A 24041-nucleotide genomic window follows, 5' to 3' on the forward strand; every position below is an offset into this window, starting at 1 on the left:
TGATATTGCTGTACTGATGTGTTATGTCTGGGTATTTTGCCCTCTTGATTTTATTTTTTTTTTCTATTCTAGAAAATTGTTCCAAAGAGAAGCTCAGGAAAAAACCAAGGGACATGAATCTCCATCAGACCTGAAAGCTCAGCTTGAAAGTCTAGAAGCAGATCTCTCATTTTTAACGGAATTTACTGGGTTTCATTTCACAAGTCATTCCAAGAAAACAGTGGAAAAAAGTAAGCAGTTTTGTGCTCTTCACTGAGCATACTGGTTGCAGTTCATCTGCAAATCTCTGTTCTAATTCACTGTTGGCAGAAAGACAGTTACTTTGAAATACAATAAGATTTAGTTCATTGACAAAATGGTTTCTGAGTAAATATTGTACTTTTCTTCATGGGAAAGCAACAGACTGCTATTGTGCTTTGCATAGGGGAAAAGTGGAGTTAGTTGTTGGTGTTTTTTAGCATGTTAAACTTCTTTATATGAGGAATGGTAACAGTTGGTACTTGAAATATGACTAAGGGAAGAAATGCAGTAGTTATTGAATAGAAGTGTAATTGATTATTTTTTTAACTTGATTTTATAACAGCTCAAAACAGGACAGTGCAGAAGCACAGATTATCAGGGAGGTGTCACTCCCTGCCTTTTCAACTGGAATTCCAGCTTCTTGAAATGCAGGTAAGGGTCAATGTATTCTTTAAATAAAAAACAACTACCAAACAAACTTCAAATGGACAAATGTCACTGCTGATTTTTCCAGCTGAAACCTTCAACTGTTTCATCTAAGTTTCAGTGTGTTCCTTTGGCTTTTTAACATCTGGACCCAACTTAGGAATTCCGTGTGCATCTGAGCAAGATAGTTGCTAGTAGATAGGTCAGGTTTAGTCTTTAGTCATGAAGTGGTTACCATAGAATTATTTACGTTGGAAAAGACCTTCAAGATCAAGTCCAGCCATTAACCCAGTACTGCCAGGTCTTTATCACCTTTCCTTCCCAAAAAGTGCTCTCTGCAGGATGCTCTTGCAGACTGACACTGAGGTAAAGCCCTGGGAACACTTGGTGTCCTTCAGCTCTGCCAAGTGCCCACTAGGCCCTGACCCAGCACAGGTTTCATCCCACACAGCACATTCTGGAGTCACATATCTTATTCTGGAAATTGGAAGATGCCAAATGTTACCCTCTGGAAGAAACTGAGGAAAAGCTGAAACACTACAAACTTGAGCAGCTCTCTGTGTTGGTTTGGGTTTGTTTTTTTTTTCTTTGGTTATATTTGTGTGTGCTTGGTTAATGTGAGTAGTCATTGCAGCACTGCCACAAGTTGCACCAATGACTGCAGATTTTCTGGAATGCAGCTCTTTCATAAGACTCTATTCTTAGCACAGAATTAAAGATGCCAAGCAAATGAAAACAGTTTTTACCCCAATTTGTAATAGCATTTTTTCTAACACTGTTGTACTTTGTAATGGTATTTCTAACATCACAAAGACTTGATTTTTCAACTCAGCTTAAAAAGTTAAGTTTTTTTTTAATTTAATGAGATGGGACTGAGAGTGAGCAGTAAAGATGTCCTTCCTATTCTTTAGAAAAGCCATATTATGGATTTGGGAATTGAATATTTAGGTAGCCACACGTGGATTTTATCCTTTGGAACTGCCAGAGTTCAGCTGAAAGAGCAACATCTGAAATCCATTTGTGACTTAAAACTTGTGGTCTTCATGATGCCTCTTTACATTTGCATGTGTAAAACTGCACTTAGAATGTTTTTCAGCTGCATCTCCTGCAGCATGATGACATCTTTTGGTGTCAGTGGGGCTCAGAGGGGTTACTGGGTGTTCAATTTACTGCCGATGGTTTTGGTGCCTAAAGCCATTGCACCACTGAGCGGCAGCATTTGGCTGCCTAACATCTAAAATTTGGGCTGCTTTGAATGCTGATGAGATAGGGAATACCAGGTATATATATATACTTAAAACCCCTCAGTTCAGCTGTAAAAGTATAATTTTGAGCTGATTTTTGCATGAATTTTTTTTTTTTTGTTTGCTAGAAGTACATTGTATTCAAAGTAACCTGTCCTGACATTAGCATGGACAAGGTTTTGCAGTTATTATAACCAGTTTCACCTGTCCTGAGGAGTAAAAGCTGGTTTTGGGAAGTGCCCAGCAGGTAACAGATCTGTTGGTATGCAGCAGAAGATGAGGAATGTTTTTTTCACACTGTTAAATGTAGCTATTTACTCTAGTAGTGAAGTCACAATAGAGTTAACTCAGTATTAGGAGAGGACATGAGCTTGAAAATCAGCCAAAACAAGTCTAAGCCTTTTGGGAAAACAATCATTTAAAAAGAGTTTCTTTCTTGCACAGAGATTTCCTTTTAAATCTTTTTATTTGGCCCCACAATGGCATTTTAGCATGTTAGTAACCCCCCACATTGGCAAACCAGTCCCTTCAGAAGGTGGCATGTTAGCTTGTGACTGCTGGCAGCTTCTCCACAGCTCCATCCCCCTGCTGAACCTTGTGCTCTAAGCCCAAAATGATTTTTCCTGATGTTATTTAGTACATCCACTAATCTCTGTAGTGCCTTGCTGTGCTTTTCCCATCTTTAGTGATGGCAGGGTCAGCAGGGCTTCTGTCCAAGCAGTACAGGGACTGCTGAGATGTGTGTGTAGTCCTCTCCTGCCATTCCCATTTGCTTGTAGTGACTTGGTATAAGAAGTTTAAAGTGAGGCATTTCCTGTGGTCTTCAAACCATGATTTTAAGCTTTTTCATTCACTATTACTTTAGTGTGCTCAAGAATGCATAGAAAAGAGAATTAACATATTTTGTGGCTTCATTTCTACTCTGACCACCTTTTCTCATTTTTAACAGCTTATTAATTAACTTTGAATAATTTAATTATCCCACACATATTTCTGAGTAACAGCGATTGTAAAAAAGGACAATATTTTGAGACAAATGATAGGGTTTAAAATTCAAAAAAACAGCCCAAAACTAACAGATAAAACCTTATATGTGCATTTTCTGGTATATGTGGCAGCTCAAGGTTGTGTTGGATTATGAGAAGAATCCTAAAGAAGTGGGATTGATGTGAAAAGAAGTAATGAACCTTCCTTTATATATATTTTTTTTTTGTATGCTGACAAACTCAGGTGTTAATCCAAAAGCATTGTGTGGATAATGGTGCTACTCTTGAAGTGAAAGAAACTGTTCACACACACAAACTAAATAACTATTAAAAAAGTAGTTTTTAAAATACTATTTTAAGGTTTATAGTGGTTAGCATTAATACCTACTTTTTTCTATATTTTTTCTTTATTTTTATATGCAAATAGACACATTTTTTTCCTCACCAGAGCAATTTCTAAAATATTTCATTGTTACTTCTCCAATCTAGAACAATGAGAAAGTGTCTGCTGTTGTTAGTGATCTCAGCATTATCATGGAATCCAGAGAAGATTCAAATGTGAGCAAGTTTGTGTCACGGTAAGATGGAATTTTTTGCTCAAGGCAGGTTATTGTATGGAATATAGGATACTAAATGCAGTACTGAGTTTTCATGTAAATTGCTGGCAGCCTGTGTCTTTATGGGATGTGTCCTTAGCCCAACCTAAACACTTCCCATCCCTTAGCTGTATCCTGGAGAGAAGATGAAAGGCATGTGATTTTTAAGATCTAGAAGGACCATTACAAATTCATGTTAAACAGGGCCAGGTTTTGGATTATAGTGTGTTTTAGCTGTTTGAAGAGAAAAGAAACATGAAAATCTGAGCTATTTCATTTTAATTAATATAATTGTTCTTCAGATGTGTATGTGTGCTGCAGTGTGGGTGATGCCTAAAGTGCACATCCAGAACCCCTCTCCAGTATTTGCCTCTTTCTGATTCTCAGCTCTCAATTCTATTTTTCTTATTGGCAACAGGATTTATTTCACTGATATCTTAAAAAAATACAATTTAAAAACATGGAGTAGTGAATTTCTTAAGCAGTGGCTTAAGAAAATTAACATACTAAAACTTAAATGTATGAATTAATGTTGTTTTTAATTATTGTCTGAAGTATGCCAACTTCTTGTGGTAACATGATGAGTAAATGATCAAATTATTTGCAGTATTCTACTGAATTCTGTTAGCAAGCTGTTCTGAGAACAAATCCATTATTTGAGTCATTGATTTAATTTTTTTGTTTTCTATTATTTTTAGGTGGGGGAGGGAGGGAAAGGGCCAACATGTGGGTGAAGAGAGGGGGCTATTGAGTTACCTCAGGCTTCAGTATTCTACTGAAAACTATTTTACTTAAAGGTTTTGGGATTTCCATATAAATCCACTAAAGCTTGTGGTGAAACTGGGAAGAACAGCTGACTGCTCTCAAGAAGTGGGATTTACAAGAGGAAATTGCCCTGTTTTAGTCATGAGTATTTTATGACAGCAGTGTGACTATTAAGTTCCAATACACTTCTGCTGTCATAAAATACTCAACGTGTTGAAGTAGTGGCAGACTTTATTTCATCCTGGCTGGAGCACTGCTCTCTTGTCCTTTTTCACCTTGTGCCAGTACTCACAAATAAGCACAAGTTTTCCTGAATGACAGAAGATGTCAACAAAGCAGGCAGTGTTTTCTCCTGAGCCTCCCTTTGCAGGTGCCACCTGTTGGCCTGGTGTCTGTAGAAACCCTTGCAGCCACATGGCCAATAGGATCAATGGGATCAATAGGCTGAAAAATACTTTTGGCAGTGGGGAACAACCCAAACTTTTTCCCCCATAACACCTTCAAATTTCACTTTTCCTGTGTGCTTTGTCCTGGCCACAGTGTGTGCAGCCAGTGTGAGGCAGTGAGTCCATGGCTGATGCTGGCAGTGCCTGTTTGAGAGCACGCCCTGTTCCATTGAGTCTGTGATCTCCCTTCAGGGCCTGTTTTCTCAATCCCCTTGTTGGGCTACTCCTCGTTTCTTTTTCCAAGTTGCAATCCCCTCATGTCCACTTTCAGACTTTTCCCAACTTGCCCTTTGTTCTTTAATCTGCTCCTAAAATTCCTACCTCTTCCCTTCTTTTCCCTCCATTCCTGACCAGCTGAATCTGGTTTCCTGCTGTTTTGTTCATTTTCAGCCTCCCTACCAGTTTGTTTTCTTCTCTTGCTTCCTTGGTCCAGTCTTGCCAAATCCATTGTCTAGTTCTATTCTGTTTTGTCTCCTGGCTGGGATTTTTTTTCCTCCCCAGTTTTCTAATTTTTTTTTGGCTATGTTTTTTTTTTCATAATACATGTCAGAAAATGGTCTTTAAGAACAGCAGAGTTAAAACCTGGCATTCAGTTCCTGCTTTGGAAGAAAATAGGGGAATGCTGGAACAACTGAACAATATATTTTTTAATGAAGCAAAATTCAGCAGTCTGCAGGTACTGCTGTAATATATAAATGGTACATCTCTATATAAGAATTGTACATTTATTACAAGTGGACATATTTTTATATAAATTTTTAATTATTTTGTGACAATAACAGATGAATGCAAATGGAATCACAATATTTTGTCTTTTTTTGGATTTCATGTGTGTCCCCTTTGGACCACTTATCACTTATGTTATACTTTACTGGTGTTGAGAACCACAACAGCTAAAAAAACTCTTGTCAGTCCTTTTTCCTTGTTTAGATTTGATACCCCATTAATTGTTGGCAGAGTTCACCTTTGCATGGGTTACTTAGGCAGAAGAGATTTTAAGCAATATGAAAATTGCTCTTACTTTTTATTAACTAGTTGGAATCTATAAGTCAGAGTGCAGGATTTAGGAAATATGCATTATATTAAATGCTGCATGGACAAAGTCCCTTGGAAATGAAGGGCAGCAGGAATTCTCCCCCCAGCTTTGAGTCATGCTTTGGTTTTCTATGCTGATGTAGGAAGTCTTGCATTCTGCAGTGAGTTAAAATAGATTTTCTCCCTTAAAATACATAAAGGAGCACATTAAAGGAGGCTTAGTTACTCTTACAACAGTTAAATTTCCTAAATTCCCAACAACACTTCTGTGTTTTGTTGCTATTTTGTGCAAGTGAAAGGGTGTTTGGATGAAAAGCCCATGATTTTAACGTGACAGTTACTCTGCCTGAATAGCCTTTTAGCTGGTTTTGGATGACTTCTCTGTAACATGGATGCTGGCATTGGAGACAGGTGTTTTCTGCTCCAAGTGGGTTTTTGTAATGCTAAATTCTTTCAAAATAAAAAAAAATACGTGAATTTTATCATCCGCTCACTACCTTGTTATTTTATACCATGTTTCCTTAGTATTTTATCATTTGCTGTAGTTGACTTCAGCAGGAGGAACTAGGCTGATTTGCACTAATTAGGAATTAGTGTTTATGTATAGATTTGATGCTGTGAGAGTTCATGAACTGGTGCTCTTATGCTGTCTCTTAAATTTTGCCAATATGGATTTACTTACAGCTGTTTTTGCCAACATGTTCCCCCTTTCTAAACACTGAGTTCAGTTTTCTATCTTGTATTTAGCTAGTGCCATGTGAGAAAAGTACATCCTCAGATATATTGATTGACTAACTCCTACATTTGAAACTGCTTCTTTGAGCTTCTACCCAAAACTTTTTCTTTCTGTTGATGATCTAGCCTTGAAATTTTTTCTGCTGCATCACCTAAAAACGGTTTTGAGGTAAAAAAAGAAATAAACTAAAAACCACGCTAAAACCAGGTCACAGTGTTTGTGATAGTATCTTAAATAGCATAAACTTGGATATTTGTAAAAATTGCCAAGTTCTTCAAAAAGAATTTCAAGTGTGTAGTTTGGTAGCAAATCTTTGTGTTGTCCGGTTCCACAAGTGGAGATTGAAAAAGCCCAGTGCAGTTTGTGTGGAATCTGTTCTCCAGGCATGGATGTGGGCAGTTGTTACCAAGGGTCCACAGTTCCTATTGAATGGGTAGACTTTGACATGTACAATTCAGATTTGTGGTTAAAAGCAGCTCCCAGACCAGGGCTAATGAGCTATTGTAAATCAATGTCTGTGTCCTTCCAGGGACTCACTTTTCCCAGTGCTGCCAGCATTTTTTTCATCTTGGGCTGATTTTGTTGGCAGCTGTGACTACTGTGGTAACTTCCTTTAATGATGCTGTTCTTTCCAGGCTGGGATAAAACTTGTTTGGCTTTTCTTTCACATTTTCAATATCTGATGAGTTACCTTAATGTATTTTTTCCAGTTTCTTTGTGTAACTGGTTAAGGTTTGCTGTTCTGTATATTAAATAAAGCAGGATTGAAAGCACAGTTCTCCCTGGGAATGCTGAACTGACTTGGTAATCCACTGTTGCAGCCATTCTGTGAATGCCTCAAGTTCTACTCTCAGCTGTTCTGAAAATCCAAAAAGAATAGCTAATCTCAGAATGGATGTTAGAAGTAAAACTTACATCAGAATTTAAATACTCTAACTTCCTGAAATATTCTCAAACATCAGTCAGGTTTTGTAAACTTGTAAAATCCTATATTGGTAGCCAAAATAAATATTTGTACTTCCAAAACAGTGCTTGCCAGGTGTGTGTTGATGATGGCTAATAGTCTGTGACTTCATATCAACAATGACAAAGCCTTTCACCCTTATGTTTAAATAATCTTGTTACTTCAGATATTCTGACGTGGTTTTTGTGGAGTTCTGCATCCTTTCATTCTGGCTGCATTTGTTCAGTGAAAACTGCACACCCTTTATGAGTTTTTTTTTTCTCTCTTTTCCCCATGTGTGATTTGCTGCCTAAGTTTGTCACCTTATATTGTCTCTTTTCCTTTCTTCATCCTGATTCTCACTAGAAATTCAAAAAAATAAACATTTATATCTATCTTTCCCTCCCACTCCCCCCCAGCATAAGAAGGAACATGGTTGGAGCAGGTCCAGAGGAGAGTGAGGAAGATGTTCAGAGGGCTGAAGCACCTCTGCTCTGGAGACAAGATCACTTAAAGATTTAAGTGTCTGACAAAAGTTTGGTTGAGATGTCATCAGGCCTCCTTTCCTAGTGAAGCTGCAAGGTTAATCTTGAGAAGCTGAATGTCATGTGGGCAGAGGCAGGTAACATGAAATGCAGAGTTAGTTGGCTAAGACAAAGATTTTTGGGAATATTTGAAGGTTAGTGATGCAGTTTGGGAAATCTTACCATTTTGCAGGTTTGGGTTTTACTATGCAACATCTTAGAATGTATTTAGAAAACAAGTTGAACAAGAATAAAATCAAACTAATATTTTGCAGGTGACTATTTTGTTCCCGCATTTTACGTATAAGACAAACACTGGAAACACTGGTTTAGGAATGTATTCTTCAACCTCTTTTTCAATCATTACACTACAGCTATTTTTTTCAGCTTTGTAATTCTTATTTTGGGTGATTTCTACTTCATATTTTAACAATACTAATGAATTTTTTTTAAGTGTGAATTTTAGGCCATCTAATTGATACATCTGATTATGACTAGGTTAAACAATATGTTTTTGTTTTATAGCACTGAAGAACATGCAGATCTTCTAACATTTTTCAGAAGCTTTTCAACCTATGCTGAGTGGCATGAACATCGTAGACACACCTTCCACCATTTCAAGGTAGTGTCTATCAAGCCTTTATTTATTAGTACAATATTTATTGTTTTAAGAAGTCTAGTATGACAGAGCATTGGAAGTGAAACTGGCTGTCTTTAGCATAATACAGGATCTTACTTTTGTATGTGCTGGTGAAGAGAATATGAGCTAAAATTTGTGCTGTATTTGAGGGGCAATTGAGCAGCAATTGCTGTGTTCCTCATGAGTGGAGGAAAATAAGACTGTGCCTTTCTGTGAAGGAGTAAGACAGTTTGCTTTGGTATTATATTTTATTTTGATTTAAAAAAAGAAAAAGAAGAAATTAAAAGAAAATAACACTTGTAGTCTTTGGCATATAAATGTTGGTTTTGAAGGATTAGATCTGTTTCTCTTGAAGATGTGTCAGCATGTGTTTGGATGACAGCACTTTCAGTTCTGGAGTGTTTTACTTGTGTGGGAAATAAACTGTTGCTCCCTCCTAACTGGAAATGTAGTATTTGAGCTTAGTTTTAAATTACCAGTATTTGGCTTGTTTGTTTTGGCTTTGTGCTGGTTTTAAGATAAGCAACTAATTCCTTAGAGTAAAAATACTACAGTCTTACAGACACAAAACATCTTGCATGATGCTTTATGTTTGAGAAGGATGTTTAGCTGCTTAATTGTTTGTGGTTTCTTGGCTGAGTTTTACATGCATCAAGAATTTACTGTCATTAAACTTGACACCATCTTTACTTTTCAGATGTAGTATCAAGTGGGAACTGCATCATTTCCTATTTTTTCAGTCTTTTAGGCCTTTGAGTTCTGTGCCAAATTAATCAATTTCTATTATCCAGTCAACCAGAACGGAAAAAAGAGTTCTATTTTCTGATAGCACTAAAAAAAATTCCAGTCCTTAGCTGAGCAATGAACTGGCATTGCCTAATCCTGCTGGCTTTTGTCTAAGGGCTCTTCTCTAATTCCTCCACAGAAAAGGTAGAGCACCAAAAGCTTTAGGGCTCTGCAATTGTTTTTTGCAGGTTCCCTTGATGCTTTCTGATCCTTAGCTCAGTAGTGGCTGTAGTTTCTGGGACAGTGACTTGGTGAACTGCTGTAAATATTTCTCATTTTAAAAGATAATAAAAATGAAAAAAATAAGAGAGTTTTGGAGACAATTTTCAACTTGCTGTTATATAAGCAGTTTTTAAAAGTATTTGTTCAGATGTTGACCATAAACAATGAAATTATCTGCTAATTGCTAAAAGATGTGTAAAGATAATTCATTACAAGTTTCTCAGTATTACAGATGTTCTTTCTAAAGGTAGTTTTATTTCCATGGTTAAAGATAAAGTTGAAAGACAAACCAGTTTGGCAGAGTATTTACCAAATAAGACTGACTGTGTGCATACAGTTATTTTTCTTAGCATTGCTAATGATTTAATTTCAAAACAGAAGACTTTCTCTGTAAAGAGAATATAAAAGAATTAATAAAAGGACCAAAGATCAAATCTGACCATTCAAATAACTAGATTGCTAAGGAGAATGTATATTTGTAATTTAATGTTTTAGTAATTTGTGGAAAAGCAATTAGACATATCTTGTTAATATATGCATGAAACCAACTCAAGAGTCTATCCTGTTAATATTCACACTTGCACAAAACTAAAAATGAGTCTGTAATATTTGTATTTCTTTTCCCCCCCACTTGCTCTCTAGACTCCCCTGTTTTGGAGAGAAAACTGTTGGGGGGATGTCTTGGGTTTATAGCTTTTCTATTAGCATGGGGTTTTTTAAAAATAAAATTGCCAAGGCTTCTATGTAAAAATAGTTTCTGATACTTTCCCCGGAGTGTAGTGTAAAAACACCAAAGGTAATTTATTTTTTCTTTCCTGTTTTGGTACTTGAGAAGAAAGGGATAATGTAGAAGTGGATGAGTACGTCAAGTAATATTGGGTGTTTTGAGATTAATGGCAATTCAAGGTCAATTCAACTTAGGTTTTGAAAGAGCAAGTGGAGTGTTCACAAACTATTCTGTATGGCAGGTCTTGCTATTGTCACAATAAATATGTCTGGAAAATGAATTTACATCTGCAGATAACCTTCTAATCTTAGTCTGCTGTGAGGCTGAACGACTGAAACATCTTGACAAGGCTGGAAGAGCAGGTTGTTGAAGCTGATACTGATAAACAAGAAAAAAATTCAAGTTTTATTGGAAATGCAGAACATAAATCAGTGATAGGAAAAAATAAAATGGTTTACATTCAGCTTGATATTAGTACTGGTCACAGAAATAGGAGGTGGAAATCCTCCCTACTGAAGCTTTTCTCACTTCATGTTTTGATTAACTTGATGTGAATGGGAAAAATGAAGTAAAACACATCAGAGAACTTGGTGCCTGCATGAGATATTCAGAAGGTACTACTTGTCTACTTTGGTTTGCTCACAAAGTGTTAATAGCATTAATTAGTGTTACTGATGATAATTAGCACATTTCAAAAACATATACAACATTTTAATGTAAAATAAATTGTGTGGTAGTAGGTAGGTCTTAGAATGTTTACATGTGTGTGTATACTACAAAAATATGCATTTATTTGTATATACAGGTTTTTGGTGATATTTACTGGTATTTTTTTATTTATGGTGATTTACTGAAAAGAGTTTTAGTAGCAATAATTTGTGATGAGAATAAGATCAGAGGCTGCTGCTTATGCAACATTATTACACTTACAGCTGTGTTTTTTCCATCTTAGGCATTTATCACAAGAGATGTAAGAGAATTGATGGGTTTAATTTTTTCCAAATAGAAATTTGGCTTGAGATTGGAATGTTTTTTTTACATGCTTTGAAGTTGTTTTTTATGTTTTGCTAAAAAGCTGGGAACATCAAAGTTTTGTGATTTATGTGGAAAAATGAAAACCAAGTATTGCTGCCGGACTTGGTTTTGTTCTCAGTTAAGACAATGGAATTTCCTTCTTGGTACACTAAATAAAATTAAAATGGAAAATATTGGGGGTTGCTCTTTTTCTTGGGTAACGGGTTCAGAGCAAAAAATATATGTTCAGAATTAAGTGGGCATCAATTCCCCGTAACACAAGCACTAACAAATCAAGGCTTAGCTAAATAAGATAAATAAAACTAATACAAAATATCTTGTAAAATCAATATTTTAGATGTAGTGATACATCATCATGCATTTGATGCTTAACTATTTCTACTAATTAGGAATCCATACTAGCTTCAAAATTAGTACAAAGTGGATGTGATAATAGTAACTAGCACACCTTTGGCATTCATTTGTCTGGAGGCTTTACACCTGTGGTAGTTATTGGAAGGGAGAAACTGAATGTCAGAAATGGACAGTTGTGGAATTAAAAACATTGTGCCCTTTATCGGTGATGGCCAGTTTTAGATTGTGTCAAGGCCTGCACCTGTCAATTTGTGTTTTTAATACCCTGCCTAGGTTCAAGTCGTTGAGTGAAATGGTTGAAGTTACCTCTGATTTCAGATTAATGATGGAATCAACTTTTCTTTGTAACTTCCAAGTCTGATTTAATTTTTCCCTAATAATCAGAAGTAGTGCTACAGAAGGGTAATTCTCTTTCTTTGACATCTAGAGGAAATCATACTTATTTACAGGTAAACACATGAATTCAGCTTTGCTTTCAACTGTATTGTCACGTTTCCTGTCAGGACAAGCTGTGGAACCAAGGTTTGGTCTACATCATTAGTTAGTAACAAAGGTATTTGAGTCTGTTATGCTGTATGTAGACCATTGTTTTAAAATAGGAAGCTGGTGTTGCAAAAACAGCTCTTGTGAGAACAGCTCAGCAAAACATATATATTTCACTTAAAAATATATTGTGTAAAAATAAAACACGTTATTTTCAAAGCAGAATAGTAGAAGGAAATCTAAAACATCTTTGCAATGTTCCAGTTGCTATGTTGCTCGCTGTACTAAACCTAGGTAGGAGTTATTCTCATTTACCAGAAATCAAGTTTATAAGGAAATGTTAATGGCTTTAAGCTGTGAGGAGTTCTGTCTCTAAAAATAACTTTCTCTCATCTGCATCTTCATCCAATACACTTTGAAAGGTCAAATATTTCACTCCAGATTAAAAGAGTGGGATTAGAATTCAGAAGTATTTTTCCTCTTTGGTTTGCTCAAAGAAAATCTTGCGTTTATCTGAAAGTAAAATGTGGTGGTTGTTCTGAGCGCTGGTAAAGAATGAGAATAAGCAGTTTTGTGTGGTTTTATCTAAAGAGTATGTGGTGAAATAAAAGTTGAGATAATTTGTATGTATGTATATATATTTTTACACTTTCGTTAACAGAAGAGATTGTGAAAGCATGAGGGACACCATAGCTACTAAAGTGACTGGTTTGAAATGGTTATTTCAGAGGAGAATGGTGCAACATAGCAAAAGGTCCTGGGTGTGCAGGGAAAAGAGCATTAGTAAGGGAGAGGATATGAACTTGTAAACAGAGGGAGAAGTGATCCTTGTTGGCGTGCCAAGGTGTGGCATGTGGGGTGGCACGTGCTAGTAGTAGGTTCCTACGGGCAGCATCCTCAGGCAGGAGAAGGCATTGACGTGCTTGGCCAGGACAATGGGGTTGCCCTCCATCCTGATCTCGTCCATCCGCGTGCGGATGTAGCGCGTGTTGTTGGACTTGCAGAACGTGTCATCTGTGATGGTGGTGATGTTGTTGTACTGCAAACCAAAACATTGTCATAAATAAATGCATACCTGCATTGTTGATAAAAGATTAGAGCTTCTTTTTGCCACTTCCTATCCCTGATGTACAGAAACCAATAATAAATCCTTTCATGGGAACTAGCAGCTTCTGAGCTTCTGGATGGTCGTGGCCATACACATTGGTATGGTAAATTGTTTTATGCAGAGGTGCAGTGGAAAACTGTAGTGGGAACTGTTTTAAACTAGAATGAGTTTGATTGAAGTATGTAACTCCTGGGGTGTTTCCTAAGAGAATGCTAAGGGAATCCTTTGGGAATACCTGAAGGTGAAGAATGCGCAGACTCTCCGGTAAGTTCAGGGGGACAGATTCCAGTGCGTTGTGTCCTAAGTAGAGGTAGGCCAAATTTGTGAGCTTCTGTTAAACAGAAAGAGAGGTTACTGATGCTGGTATTACTTGAGGTTAAGTAACTCATGCATGTTACAAGACATCAGTTAATTTTTTTTCTGATCACGTAGCCTGTAAACTGATGTATCAAAAGCCATTATTTTGCTGTGAATGTTGAATTCTATTATATCAAGAAATGCATAGAACAGACCTTCTATGTTTGGGAAATTTCAGTGTCAGCATGTTGGTTATCAAAGTTGAGACCACTATAAAGTACTATACATATATTGTTTACTAGTATTTATGTAGTCTTTAGAACTCTAATTGAGCCATTGATTTCTGAATGTTTTTTCTTTACATGTTAGAGAGAAAGCAGGTGAGATATTTCATAGAAAATTCTTTTCTACATGGAGGACATGAGAGAGTGAGTGCACAAATGACTAATATTCCAGAGTGCCTTAAAAGCAAAGCAAAAGCTGGAAAGCTGCTTCATCATAGTTTGTTTCTTAGATTACAAAAAATACAGAAAAATAATTTGGTGGCATAGTCTGAATGTCTAAATAGTCTGGTTACTAGTTTTGGTTACTTTGTTTACCTAGATTATTGGGTTTTTCCTTACCTTGAAAGCATTTGCTTTGATTCCTCTGCTCTTGATTCTGTTTTGGTTTGCATTAAATGTTGTCAGTTTGGGAGGTAGAACAGGAAGTTTTACAAGTCGATTTTCAGCAAGAGAAAGTTCTTCCAACAGCAGAAGCTTTGAAAAGGCTCCATCTTCTATTTCTTCTATTCTATTTCCACTAAAATCAATTCTTCTCAAGGTAGCTTTATACAAAAGAAGTTAAAATGTAAGTATTGACTTTATAATTACATGGCATGTGAAATGTTTGTGGCTGTATATGCTAAATGTTATACTGTTGGCTGCAGCATCTAAATTGTGATCTACAAATGCAAATACTATTAAAACTGACATTTTGATTTTTTCCTGGTCTTAAATTGAAAAAATTAAAAAGGGAAATACTCTGGGTCCTTCTATTTGTCTTAGAGATAACATGATTTCAGCTATTCATAGAATTTCTCATGCCATGGCGTGAGATAGCTGGCAGAGCTTTCCCTGGAGCATTTGAGGGAAAAATAATGCCTGCTCATTTAAGACTGTCTGGGATGCAGAGCTGAATTTTATTTTTAGTAATCTGCTCTTTGCCTGATTGTTTGGGAGTATTAAGATGTTTTCAGGGTCCAAAATGCACATCCATTGTGCCTTTCCATTTTGTATTCTATAACAGAAATTGAGGTGTCACTTACTAATGTCGGCGAAGTCGGAGGCTGCAATCCTTTTGATCTTGTTGAAGCGAGCGTAGAGATAAGCGGTTTCCTTGGGCAGGGGGGGCACGGCCTCGATGTCGATCTCCTCGCAGTACACGGAGCCGCTCAGGCACACGCACAGCAAACATGTGGGCAGGTCTGCCAGCAGGGCACAGCACACAGTTACAGCTTACTCAAAAAAGAGTTTTCTCTAGTGTCTTTTGAGATTTCCCATCATTAGGTTTTCAAAAAATTCTGTTTGCATCAAGTTCTGAGATTTAAAGTTCTCAACTGTTTTGGGGTTTTTGTTCTTTTTATTGTGCGTGATTTCCGTGTGTGTAATCTCTGTTCTTACCTGAGCATGTGAAATGCCATTAATCAGCCTGAATTCAGTTTATTTAGTTGGAGAAGAGTATGGTGAATGTAACAACTGCAAGTTTGTGACCATGTTAAATATCATATTTGGAACCAAACCCCAAGGGGAGACACCTGTCAGTGCATGTGTTTAGTACTGTGAGTGCATTGGAGCATTTCTGGCAGGTCACACAATATCCTGTGTTATTCCTAGCTACTACTCTGTCTAAACCTTTTCATAAAAACTCCAGCAATTATGTTTATGTATCATACATGATTTAGGTTGGAAGGGACATTAAAGATCATCTCATTCCTACCCTCTGCCACAGACCAGGGGACCTTCCACTAGACCAGGTTGCTCAGAGCCCTGTGCACACAGTCTCTATCAGTTTTATACTGAGATTTTTCACAGCTGTTGTTTTAAGTAGAGAGATAAACTTTTTGTAATGTAGTTTGAGACCTTTGAGGCTTGTCCTGGTCCTCATGGACAGTAGTAAAGTATCAGTAACTTCGGCTTTGCTCTAATCTTTTCTGTCAGCAATATTCAAATACATATAATGAATGTGACTTTGAATCCTGTTTCATCACCACTGCTGTGTCTTGTGCTGTGTTTTCTATATTTTGGGAGTTCTGGTTGGCTTCCACCCTGGAGTGAATGCAGTGCAGACAGCGGGGTCATTCCATAGGGTACTTGTCACCACACAGCAAAACAGGACCTTCTACAACCAGTGAGGTGTTACAAAAGCAGCTGGTCAGTACTGGGAAGCCAGGACATAACAGTAATTCTTTTTCTTACAGCAGCACTGCAGAGACTAGAATGATTTTGAGGTTTAGCTTTGTGAATATCATCTTTTTTAGGCTGCAGAGTTCTGCCCTATTTGGTGGTTTAGGGATTTTTTTTACTTAGTGGCTTGTTTTCATGTTTGTGTAGGAAATGGAAAATGTCAAACAACGTTGTCACTGTTAAAAAGGCAATAGTTTTTATGCTTGTCTGTCTAGAAGCTCTGATGTTCTTGGAGACTTGCTCAGCTTTTGATGGGGGCTTGTTGACAGGTGCTGTTTGGCAATAATTTACCTTGCATTAGCACTTCGGTAGACACTGACAGCCCACTGGTCTTGCTGAATCATCAGTTGTTTTTGGAAGTTTATATCACAGACACACAAAATAAGTGTCTCTTTTTCTCACTGCTCTGTTTGGCAGAAAAACTTTGTCCTTTTCATGTGCAGGGAGCACTCGGGCTTGTTAGGAGAAATCTGGACAATGTACCCATGGCCTGTAGGAAGCTTTGGCAAGTGAAGAATGTTCCTGATGTATTTTAAATATTGACCTCCCTGATCATCAGATGTTAACTTTGAGAATAACCAATTGTTCAAATAAATCTGTTGAAATCATTTCAGCACATAATATTTCATCATCACTTGGTTAAACTGTGGAACTTACTAGGGGATGTATTTTGAGGTTTTTTTTGTTGTCTTGTCTAACTTATTTAACTTGGGTGCATCTCAATGGCACATATGACTAGGCAAGTCTGTGGAGATGCTTACAAACTGTGCTTTGTGTATTCAGAATTTACCTGAGGATCATTTAAATTTTTCAGCCTGCTTCATCAGAAGTTAGATTTTCCACAGGAGATATGAAAGATATTCATAAACAAAAAGATTAATTCTGTAGCCTTTGTTATCCTTTGCACTTTAGATTTGTATGTTAAAATATATTCTTTTGGAAATCTTAGACATCACACAATATTCATATCAGTTAACTTACTTGTGTCCTTTGTTGGTGGGACATCGAGTTGGCTGTCATCGCTTTGCAGTATTAGGGAAGTGTCAAGAGAAACGTTTGTTCCATCCTTTGTGAGAGAACAATTGTTGTTTTAAAACACAAACCGCAGACAAAAAGCCACAGAGCATTACAAGGATTTGAAATAACATCCTTTAAAGTGAGCTTCCTACAATATACCTATTTATGGCACTTAATTTTTAAAATACTTTTACTGGTTGGCTGAGTAATGTGATGTATTGTTACTTTTACGCATGAGTTATTCATTTTAAAAGGCAAAAAGGGACGGTGCTGCCAGTGCTCTTTAGAAAATTCAAGTTCTTCAGGAAAGGACAGTAGACACAAAATAGAAAATATAGTCTATATGGTGGAAAGGAATAAGTGGCAGGTATTTCAAACAGTAGAGTTTTGAAGATCAAGATCAAGTCCAGCCCTAACACCTCAACTGGACCCTGGCACCCAGTGCCACATCCAGTCTTTTTTAAACACACCCAGGGATGGTGACTCCACCCCTCCCTGGGCAGCCATTCCAGAACTTTATCACCCTTTCTGTAAAAAACTTTTTCCTAATATCCAACCTGTATTTCCCTTAGCTCAGCTTAAGACTGTGTCCTCTGGTTCTGTCAGTGCTGCCTGGAGAAAGAGACCAACTCCACTGGACCACAGCCACCTTGCAGAAGCTGTGGAGTGATAAGGTCACCCCTGAGTCTCCTTTTCTCCAGGGTAAACACCCCCAGCTCCCTCAGTTGTTCCTCACAGGGTTTGTGCTCCCAGCCCCTCACCAGCCTCTTTGCCCCCTCTGGATGTGCTCGAGCGACTCAATGTCCTTCCCAAACTGATGGTCCCGAACTGGACACAGCACTCGAGGTGCGGCCTCGCCAGTGCCCAGTACAGGGACAGAATGACCTCCCTGCTCCTGCTGGCCACGCTCTTCCTGACACAGGCCAGGAGCCATTGGCCTCCTTGGCCACCAGGGCTCACTGCTGGCTCATGTTCAGCTGGCTGTGACCAGTGTCCCCAGGTCCCTTTCTGCCTGGGCACTGTCCAGCCACACTACCCAGCCTAGAACACTGCAGGGACTTATTGTGGCCTCTTGTGATGCAGGAAGCAGCAGTCAGGTTTTCATTGGGTACTGGAGGAATTTTAGAGAATTACCTATTATTACTGTATTTACAGTATAGATACAGTGGCTTCTACTGTGATTTGCATGCAGTAATGTTAAGGGGATTTCAGTTTGACTGTGGTAGTTGGTTTTGGCTTGCATCATTTGCCTGTTGTTTATTTTTTTTTAATGGGCAATATTTGTAGGACAGAACAAGCCGATATGTTTTTTGGTGTGTGTGGCTGTTGGAAACACATGCAGGAAAAAACACTGTGAGATGTGGAAGATGTTTTGCTTTAAACATGCTTAAGGATCAGACCCTGGCAGGAATGCTCTGTGGAAGAGTTACTTGCACGCTGGGAGTGCTGACAAACGAACCCCTTTTAGTTTTCTTAATCCCCCCACTCTCCTCTCCTTCAGGCACACAAGTGGTTCATCTGCAAGTGCAATGTGCAGCTAAGAGCTTTCAGGCTCCTTCTGATATTGTGTTTTATTTGGTATTTAGTTGCTTGTGTGTACTTTACTGTGGGAAATTTTTTATACTGCAAAACAAACCCCTCAGGCTGGACTTAAAGCCTGAGAAACAAATATCTTGGCCAGCCTCTGTCATTTTGACCCCTTTTTAGCCTGTGAATCATCCGTCCCTTGGCTCTTCCCTGTGTCTGCCTCTCCAGGCTCTGGCTCTGGTTTGGGCTAGCTTGGTTTGTCCTAGTGAAGTTTTTGGGTTCTCTGTTGGAAAGTTTAAGGTTCTCAGTAGGATTCTGGCAGCAGTTTGGCCAGAATGCTGGGTGGAGGGAAGCTGGGGCTGTCAGCTTACCAGCTACACTCCAGCAAACACCAAATCTCCCAGCAGCTTTCTGCAGGAGTTAGCTCACAAAGATGACTTGATTAGGTACATGAAGACGTGGACCTTGAGTATCTGTGCCAGTAGAGACTTCTGAGTGCATAGACTGCTCATGGAACAAGTGGACTTGTATGGCTGCAGCTGGTTTGGCTCCTGAGGGACATTTAATAATATTTGCTGGCACAGCTTATCTGTCCCAGGTGAAGATTTCTAGCACAGTCTCCTACTTGAGGCATCAAAGTAGTCTTTTGTGGGACTTCTTAGCATAATGCAATGTACTGCTAGTCTCTGCCAGTGTAATGTCATTACAATTAAAACTGGTAATTTGCAGAATACCATTCAATTCCTAAAATTAAAAAATATTTGCTGATCAGCCATAAAAATTCCTCACAATAGATTATCGGTGAAGATTGTTTGAATTATAACCACAAGTTCATTACTTATTACTTGCCTATGTAAGGAATGCACTGAAGGATTATTGGCCTACTCACATACTTAAATTCCACCTGCCTCTTCCACTTTACTGCACAGACACATTAGCACTTTACATCTAAATACTCCAACCATCTTCAAATTTCTGCCAAATAATTTATTCATCTTACAACACAAAGGTCTGGTAGTTTATATTCAGTGAAATGAGTTAGTCCAGATGTGAGACAGCATCTATTTGAGTGGTTCTGTTCTCTTGTCGAAATTAAGATTTTGTGTTTTAAATTGCTCAAATTTTAATCAAGACTGGTGTGGCTGTGGTTTCAAATAATCATAGTAATTAATTTCTTCTGATGTTTTCAGTAAAAGCCTTTTTTCTAATGGTGTGTTCAAGCATACAGTAAGGAGTTAAATTTGTATGCAAGGCAGATTTCTGACTGGGCATGCTTGAGGAAACATTTGGCATGCATTTCAGTTCCAGTTAACACTTGGAATATTTGGGGAGTAAAATCGGTGTAATAAATGAAGATCTGTTTGTGCACCCCATGATGTAAACTGGGAACACTGGCACTTGTGTCAACGTAGTTGTTGCACATAAGGAACTCATTTATTATTTTGCAATGAAAACATGTCAATAGAGACCTGGCCTGATGGAAATAATGACTGACTACATTCCTTAGAATTATCCTAAGCAGAACTGTTGGCCTTCAGAAGACCTCCAGCTTATAGCACTGCCAGGAGGACTTTGATTTGTCTGTGGCACATCTCTTGGCACCACTTCCATGTAGGTATACTCCTTGTTCCTTTACTGAAGCAGCAACTTATTGATCAGTGTCATCTGATGCTGGTTAAAGTTAACAGGTTTAGTATTTTTTAAAGACTTCCTTCTGAGTGGATAGTCACCAATTAGTTAAGAGTCATTTATATAGTCCTTTTTTCATGGGTTTATGAAAACATGTTACTTCATCACTGTGGCCGATGTCAGATTCAAAAATACCTTAGACATTTATTTGCCATAAATATGTAGCTGGTTGTTTTAATCAACAGTGGAGAGCTGTAATTTAAGTAGATGTGGGAAATATTAAAAAGGTATACAAAAGGTATTTTTCTGTATTTGGACTGCAATTTTTTACTTACTATCTTTTGCTGTTTTATTTTTCTTGCTTATCAGGCTAAGTTATTGTAACAAGTACAGTTAATATTAATGAAAACCTCCTTGAGCTTTTAATACTGAGCTCTTACCACTTGGTTTGGATCTGTGGTATTTTCCTTGGCAACTATTATTGGGACAATTGCTGGTGTTTTTTCTCCCTGATCAGTGTTGTATCTCCTTCTCTCTTGGTGTGTACTGGTTATGTTTGAAATTGCTGCTGCTTTTTCTCCCTGATCAGTGTTGTATCTCCTTCTCTCTTGGTGTGTACTGGTTAGGTTTGAAAGGGGGTGTGACATTTGTAACTGTCCCCAGCAGCTGAGGTTGTGGCACTTCACTTAATTCTCCCCTGGCTTTGTATTGAAATTCAGAGGTGGGAATGTGGAGCACCCAACAAAAACATTCTGTCGGGAGATGCTGGTGAGTGCCCTGAGATGTAGGGGATATTCTCTTTATCAAGACCCTCAAAATGTTAATGTGTAAGTGACTCCTCCAGCACTGGGCATCCTATAGAAGTTTTGGACTGCTGAACTGTTGAGGTGTAAAAAAACCAAACCACCCACCCCTGAAAAACTGAGGCAAGAAACTTGATAGTTTGGCAGGTCAAAAGAGGAACTGTGGTTTATACTGGCAGATTATGTTCCATAAAAAGGGGGTTCCAATTTTTACTTCGGTAGTTAAAAAAAGAAAAAATCACCTTCCTTGCTCTTAAACAAAATCACTCAGTTAATACAACATTGTTAAAACTGTTGAGCTAGTAATTAGTTTCCTGTTCTTCAAACTCTTATGATTGCAGGCACACAAGAACAGCAGAGTGAAAATGATGCTTTAGCCTTATTTGTGCAAGCCTGCCTTCTGTGGTTTACTCAGACTGTAGCAAGGATTTTTTTTTTTTTTGGGTTTTTTTTTTTTTTTTTTTTTTTTTTTTTTTTTTTTTTTTTTTTTTTTTTTTTTGTGGTTTTCGTTTGAGTGGCTTTCCCTATGCCTGAACTCATTTATGTTTCCCTGTCTATTTTAGGACTTCTCCATAAAACTCACATGCATGCACATAACACCTTTCTCATATAATGCTTATTTTAGTTAAAAGTATTAAAAAGAAAATATAAATAAAATACCTTTCTTATATCCTCGGATTGCATTTCATAATCGTGTTGGATCTGGCTTTCCATGGGAGCATCTGTAGCATAGTCATAGAACTGGAGTGATTCTTGCTGTAGAGATGGTGCTGGATTTACCAAAGGTACAAACACAAACAAAAAAAAAGTAGCCTGCAAAGTCTCCATTGTTGCCCAGAACGATGTATATGGCTTTCAGTGAGCTGGTGAAAATCTGCTCGTGCCTGGACTCTGGAGAACACTTTCTTTGGGACTGGAAATGAAAATGCAATCCGTCAAAACAATATTTAAAGCCTAGAGTACTTGTTGGCAGTGGTTTCTCACACATAAGGAACATGGAACAACTTTTAACTCTTGGTATCCTTTAATTAGACTCTAACTTTATAAAACCTGTTCTTAACATTACTAGAAACTGGGAAATAATAAACATTTTATAACAAATAAGGAAAATATTCTCTTAGTTGCACTTGTTTGTTTCCCAGTTTATTTTTGTTAAAAGTGAGATGATTTTGTTAATATTAAATATTTGGCATGCATGTAGATTAACTAATTGAAATATGTGAGGTTCAAATGCATTTTTCTTTATTGTCAGAATAAGGGTTTTTAAACCTAAATGCTCTATATCAAAACCCTGTCATTGTCTTTTATTTTACATGTCAGACTAAACAAGAGAAGATAACTTAATACCCTCTGAATATTATACAGGTTGGGCACTTTTCAGACAAGAAAGGGAAAGAGGCTGCAAACATTATCTTTGAAAAATTACAAACATGCATGCAATATTTTAGAAAATAAATCATTGCACAGCATTTTTCTCCTCTTAACTGTATTTTTATTTAAGCTCTAAGTTAATCTACTTTTAGAAAAAAAGTCCACCTACCTTTTTAGCAGATTCCAAGCTCTTCAATGAAAAACCAGATATCCTTATCTATACTTATCCCTTTGTCAATGTACTTTAGATTCAAGTTGTGCATTACATCCAAATTCTTGAACTGAATTCTCTCTCAAAGTTTGACAGTCTGGAAAGTGCTTTCCATGGGGTAAAAACGCTTTGGCAGCATTCTCTCCCAGGGTGAGAGGTAATATCCTGGAGCAGGGGGTTGTACTTTGCATAACATTTGCAAAAGTCTGTGTAGCTCATCCTACTTTTGGTGTTCCTTGTTAAAATGGCAGCTTTCTGCTTTGTGGTGATTTGCTCTTTATATTTGCTGAGGCTTTTTCTGTAAATGAAATATTAATTGTGCAAACTGGAGGTCTCTAATAAGGCATGTGTTATCCATTTTGTGAAATGCTTCAGCCTAGAGACAAAGCAGCTGCTTTCTGAGACAGAGGTAGAGCCAAAACACACGTCTGTTGTATTAGTCACATTTTGTGAATAGTAAAATGTTTTATTACAAGTTGTATATGTTTAGAGAAGTTTTACCTATCTATGAAATGGAAACTTTTCAGTCTGAGTTCTGGAAAAACATTCTTTGGAATTTCTTTGTGTTGAGATTTTTAGACAATCAGGGTCTAAATCCTTCATTAACTGACTTATTAGACAGTTTATTGAAAAATTATTTTCATAAAAAAATACTTGCTTTGAATAAAGTTCTGCTTCAGTTTTACAGATAACTCAGTGAACACTGTCCAGGTGTAGAATTTCCATCTGAACTATGAGCAGCAGCTTTCTGGATTTGTAATGCATTTCTTCCTCCCCCATCCTTTTCCTCATTATGAATTTTGGCAGTCAGCACAAATGGAAGACAGATGACCAACTTTGAAAGTTTATAGAGTAGCTTTCTCAAGTCTTTAAAAAGTATGTAGCAATAAAATCTAGTGGGAATATATCCAGATTTACATTTCTCTTTTATTGTCATACCTTTTTTCTTTTTTTTTTTTTCCTAGAATAATACTGGTGATAAACTGTGGACCTTTTGGTTAAGTTTTCTTTTAAATGCTGCCTTGTTTAGCAGCCAAATATATGTAGAAAACTGCAGTGTGACTACAGCCAGTTGCTGTCTAAAATCTTTTTGAGTTTATAATACCACCAGTTTCTGAACTCATTGGATTTTATACAAATGTTTGTAGCTTAGTTCATATGCAAGTTTAACAATGTGATAGTTTGGAAGCTTGCTCTAGGATAATGCTGTGATGATCAAATGGAGATGTGAAGGGAAGAGGCTCAGTAAGAATGGAAATTGGGCCCTGAATCCCATTGGATGCTCCTCTGCTGGAACCATGACACCAGGAGTTTGGAAGTGGTTAAATTGCAGTGTCAGTACCATCTTAGCATCCTCCTGCCTGTCTGGGAAGTAATGACACAGCTCTGCTTTGTACTTACCCTTTCCAGCTGCCACCCAGCTGCCAAACATCCACATTAGGATTC

At 37.5% G+C, this 24041-nt stretch overlaps 2 protein-coding genes across 3 annotated transcripts in view; one reads left to right on the top strand and one right to left on the bottom strand.

Moving 5' to 3' along the window:
• Positions 1 to 24041, top strand: part of CENPP (centromere protein P) — a 112399-nt gene that overhangs the window by 1843 nt on the left and 86515 nt on the right. For both annotated transcript variants that reach the window (XM_064432277.1, XM_064432278.1), the window contains exons 3-6: positions 73 to 230; positions 584 to 672; positions 3386 to 3474; positions 8467 to 8563. In XM_064432277.1, the coding sequence (XP_064288347.1) occupies positions 73 to 230; positions 584 to 672; positions 3386 to 3474; positions 8467 to 8563 (433 nt within the window). The remainder of the gene's footprint in view (positions 1 to 72; positions 231 to 583; positions 673 to 3385; positions 3475 to 8466; positions 8564 to 24041) is intronic.
• Positions 10696 to 22907, bottom strand: OGN (osteoglycin). The gene is made up of 7 exons (XM_064432276.1): positions 22554 to 22907; positions 21674 to 21926; positions 17019 to 17103; positions 14900 to 15058; positions 14217 to 14419; positions 13532 to 13627; positions 10696 to 13227 (listed from the first exon to the last, which is right to left on the bottom strand). The coding sequence occupies exons 2-7, from the start codon at positions 21839 to 21841 to the stop codon at positions 13057 to 13059; spliced, it is 882 nt and encodes a 293-aa protein (XP_064288346.1). The 5' UTR covers positions 21842 to 21926; positions 22554 to 22907; the 3' UTR covers positions 10696 to 13056.

The sequence above is a fragment of the Passer domesticus genome, chromosome 9, assembly GCF_036417665.1.
Source record: "Passer domesticus isolate bPasDom1 chromosome 9, bPasDom1.hap1, whole genome shotgun sequence".
NCBI classification, from domain to species: Eukaryota; Metazoa; Chordata; class Aves; order Passeriformes; family Passeridae; genus Passer; species Passer domesticus.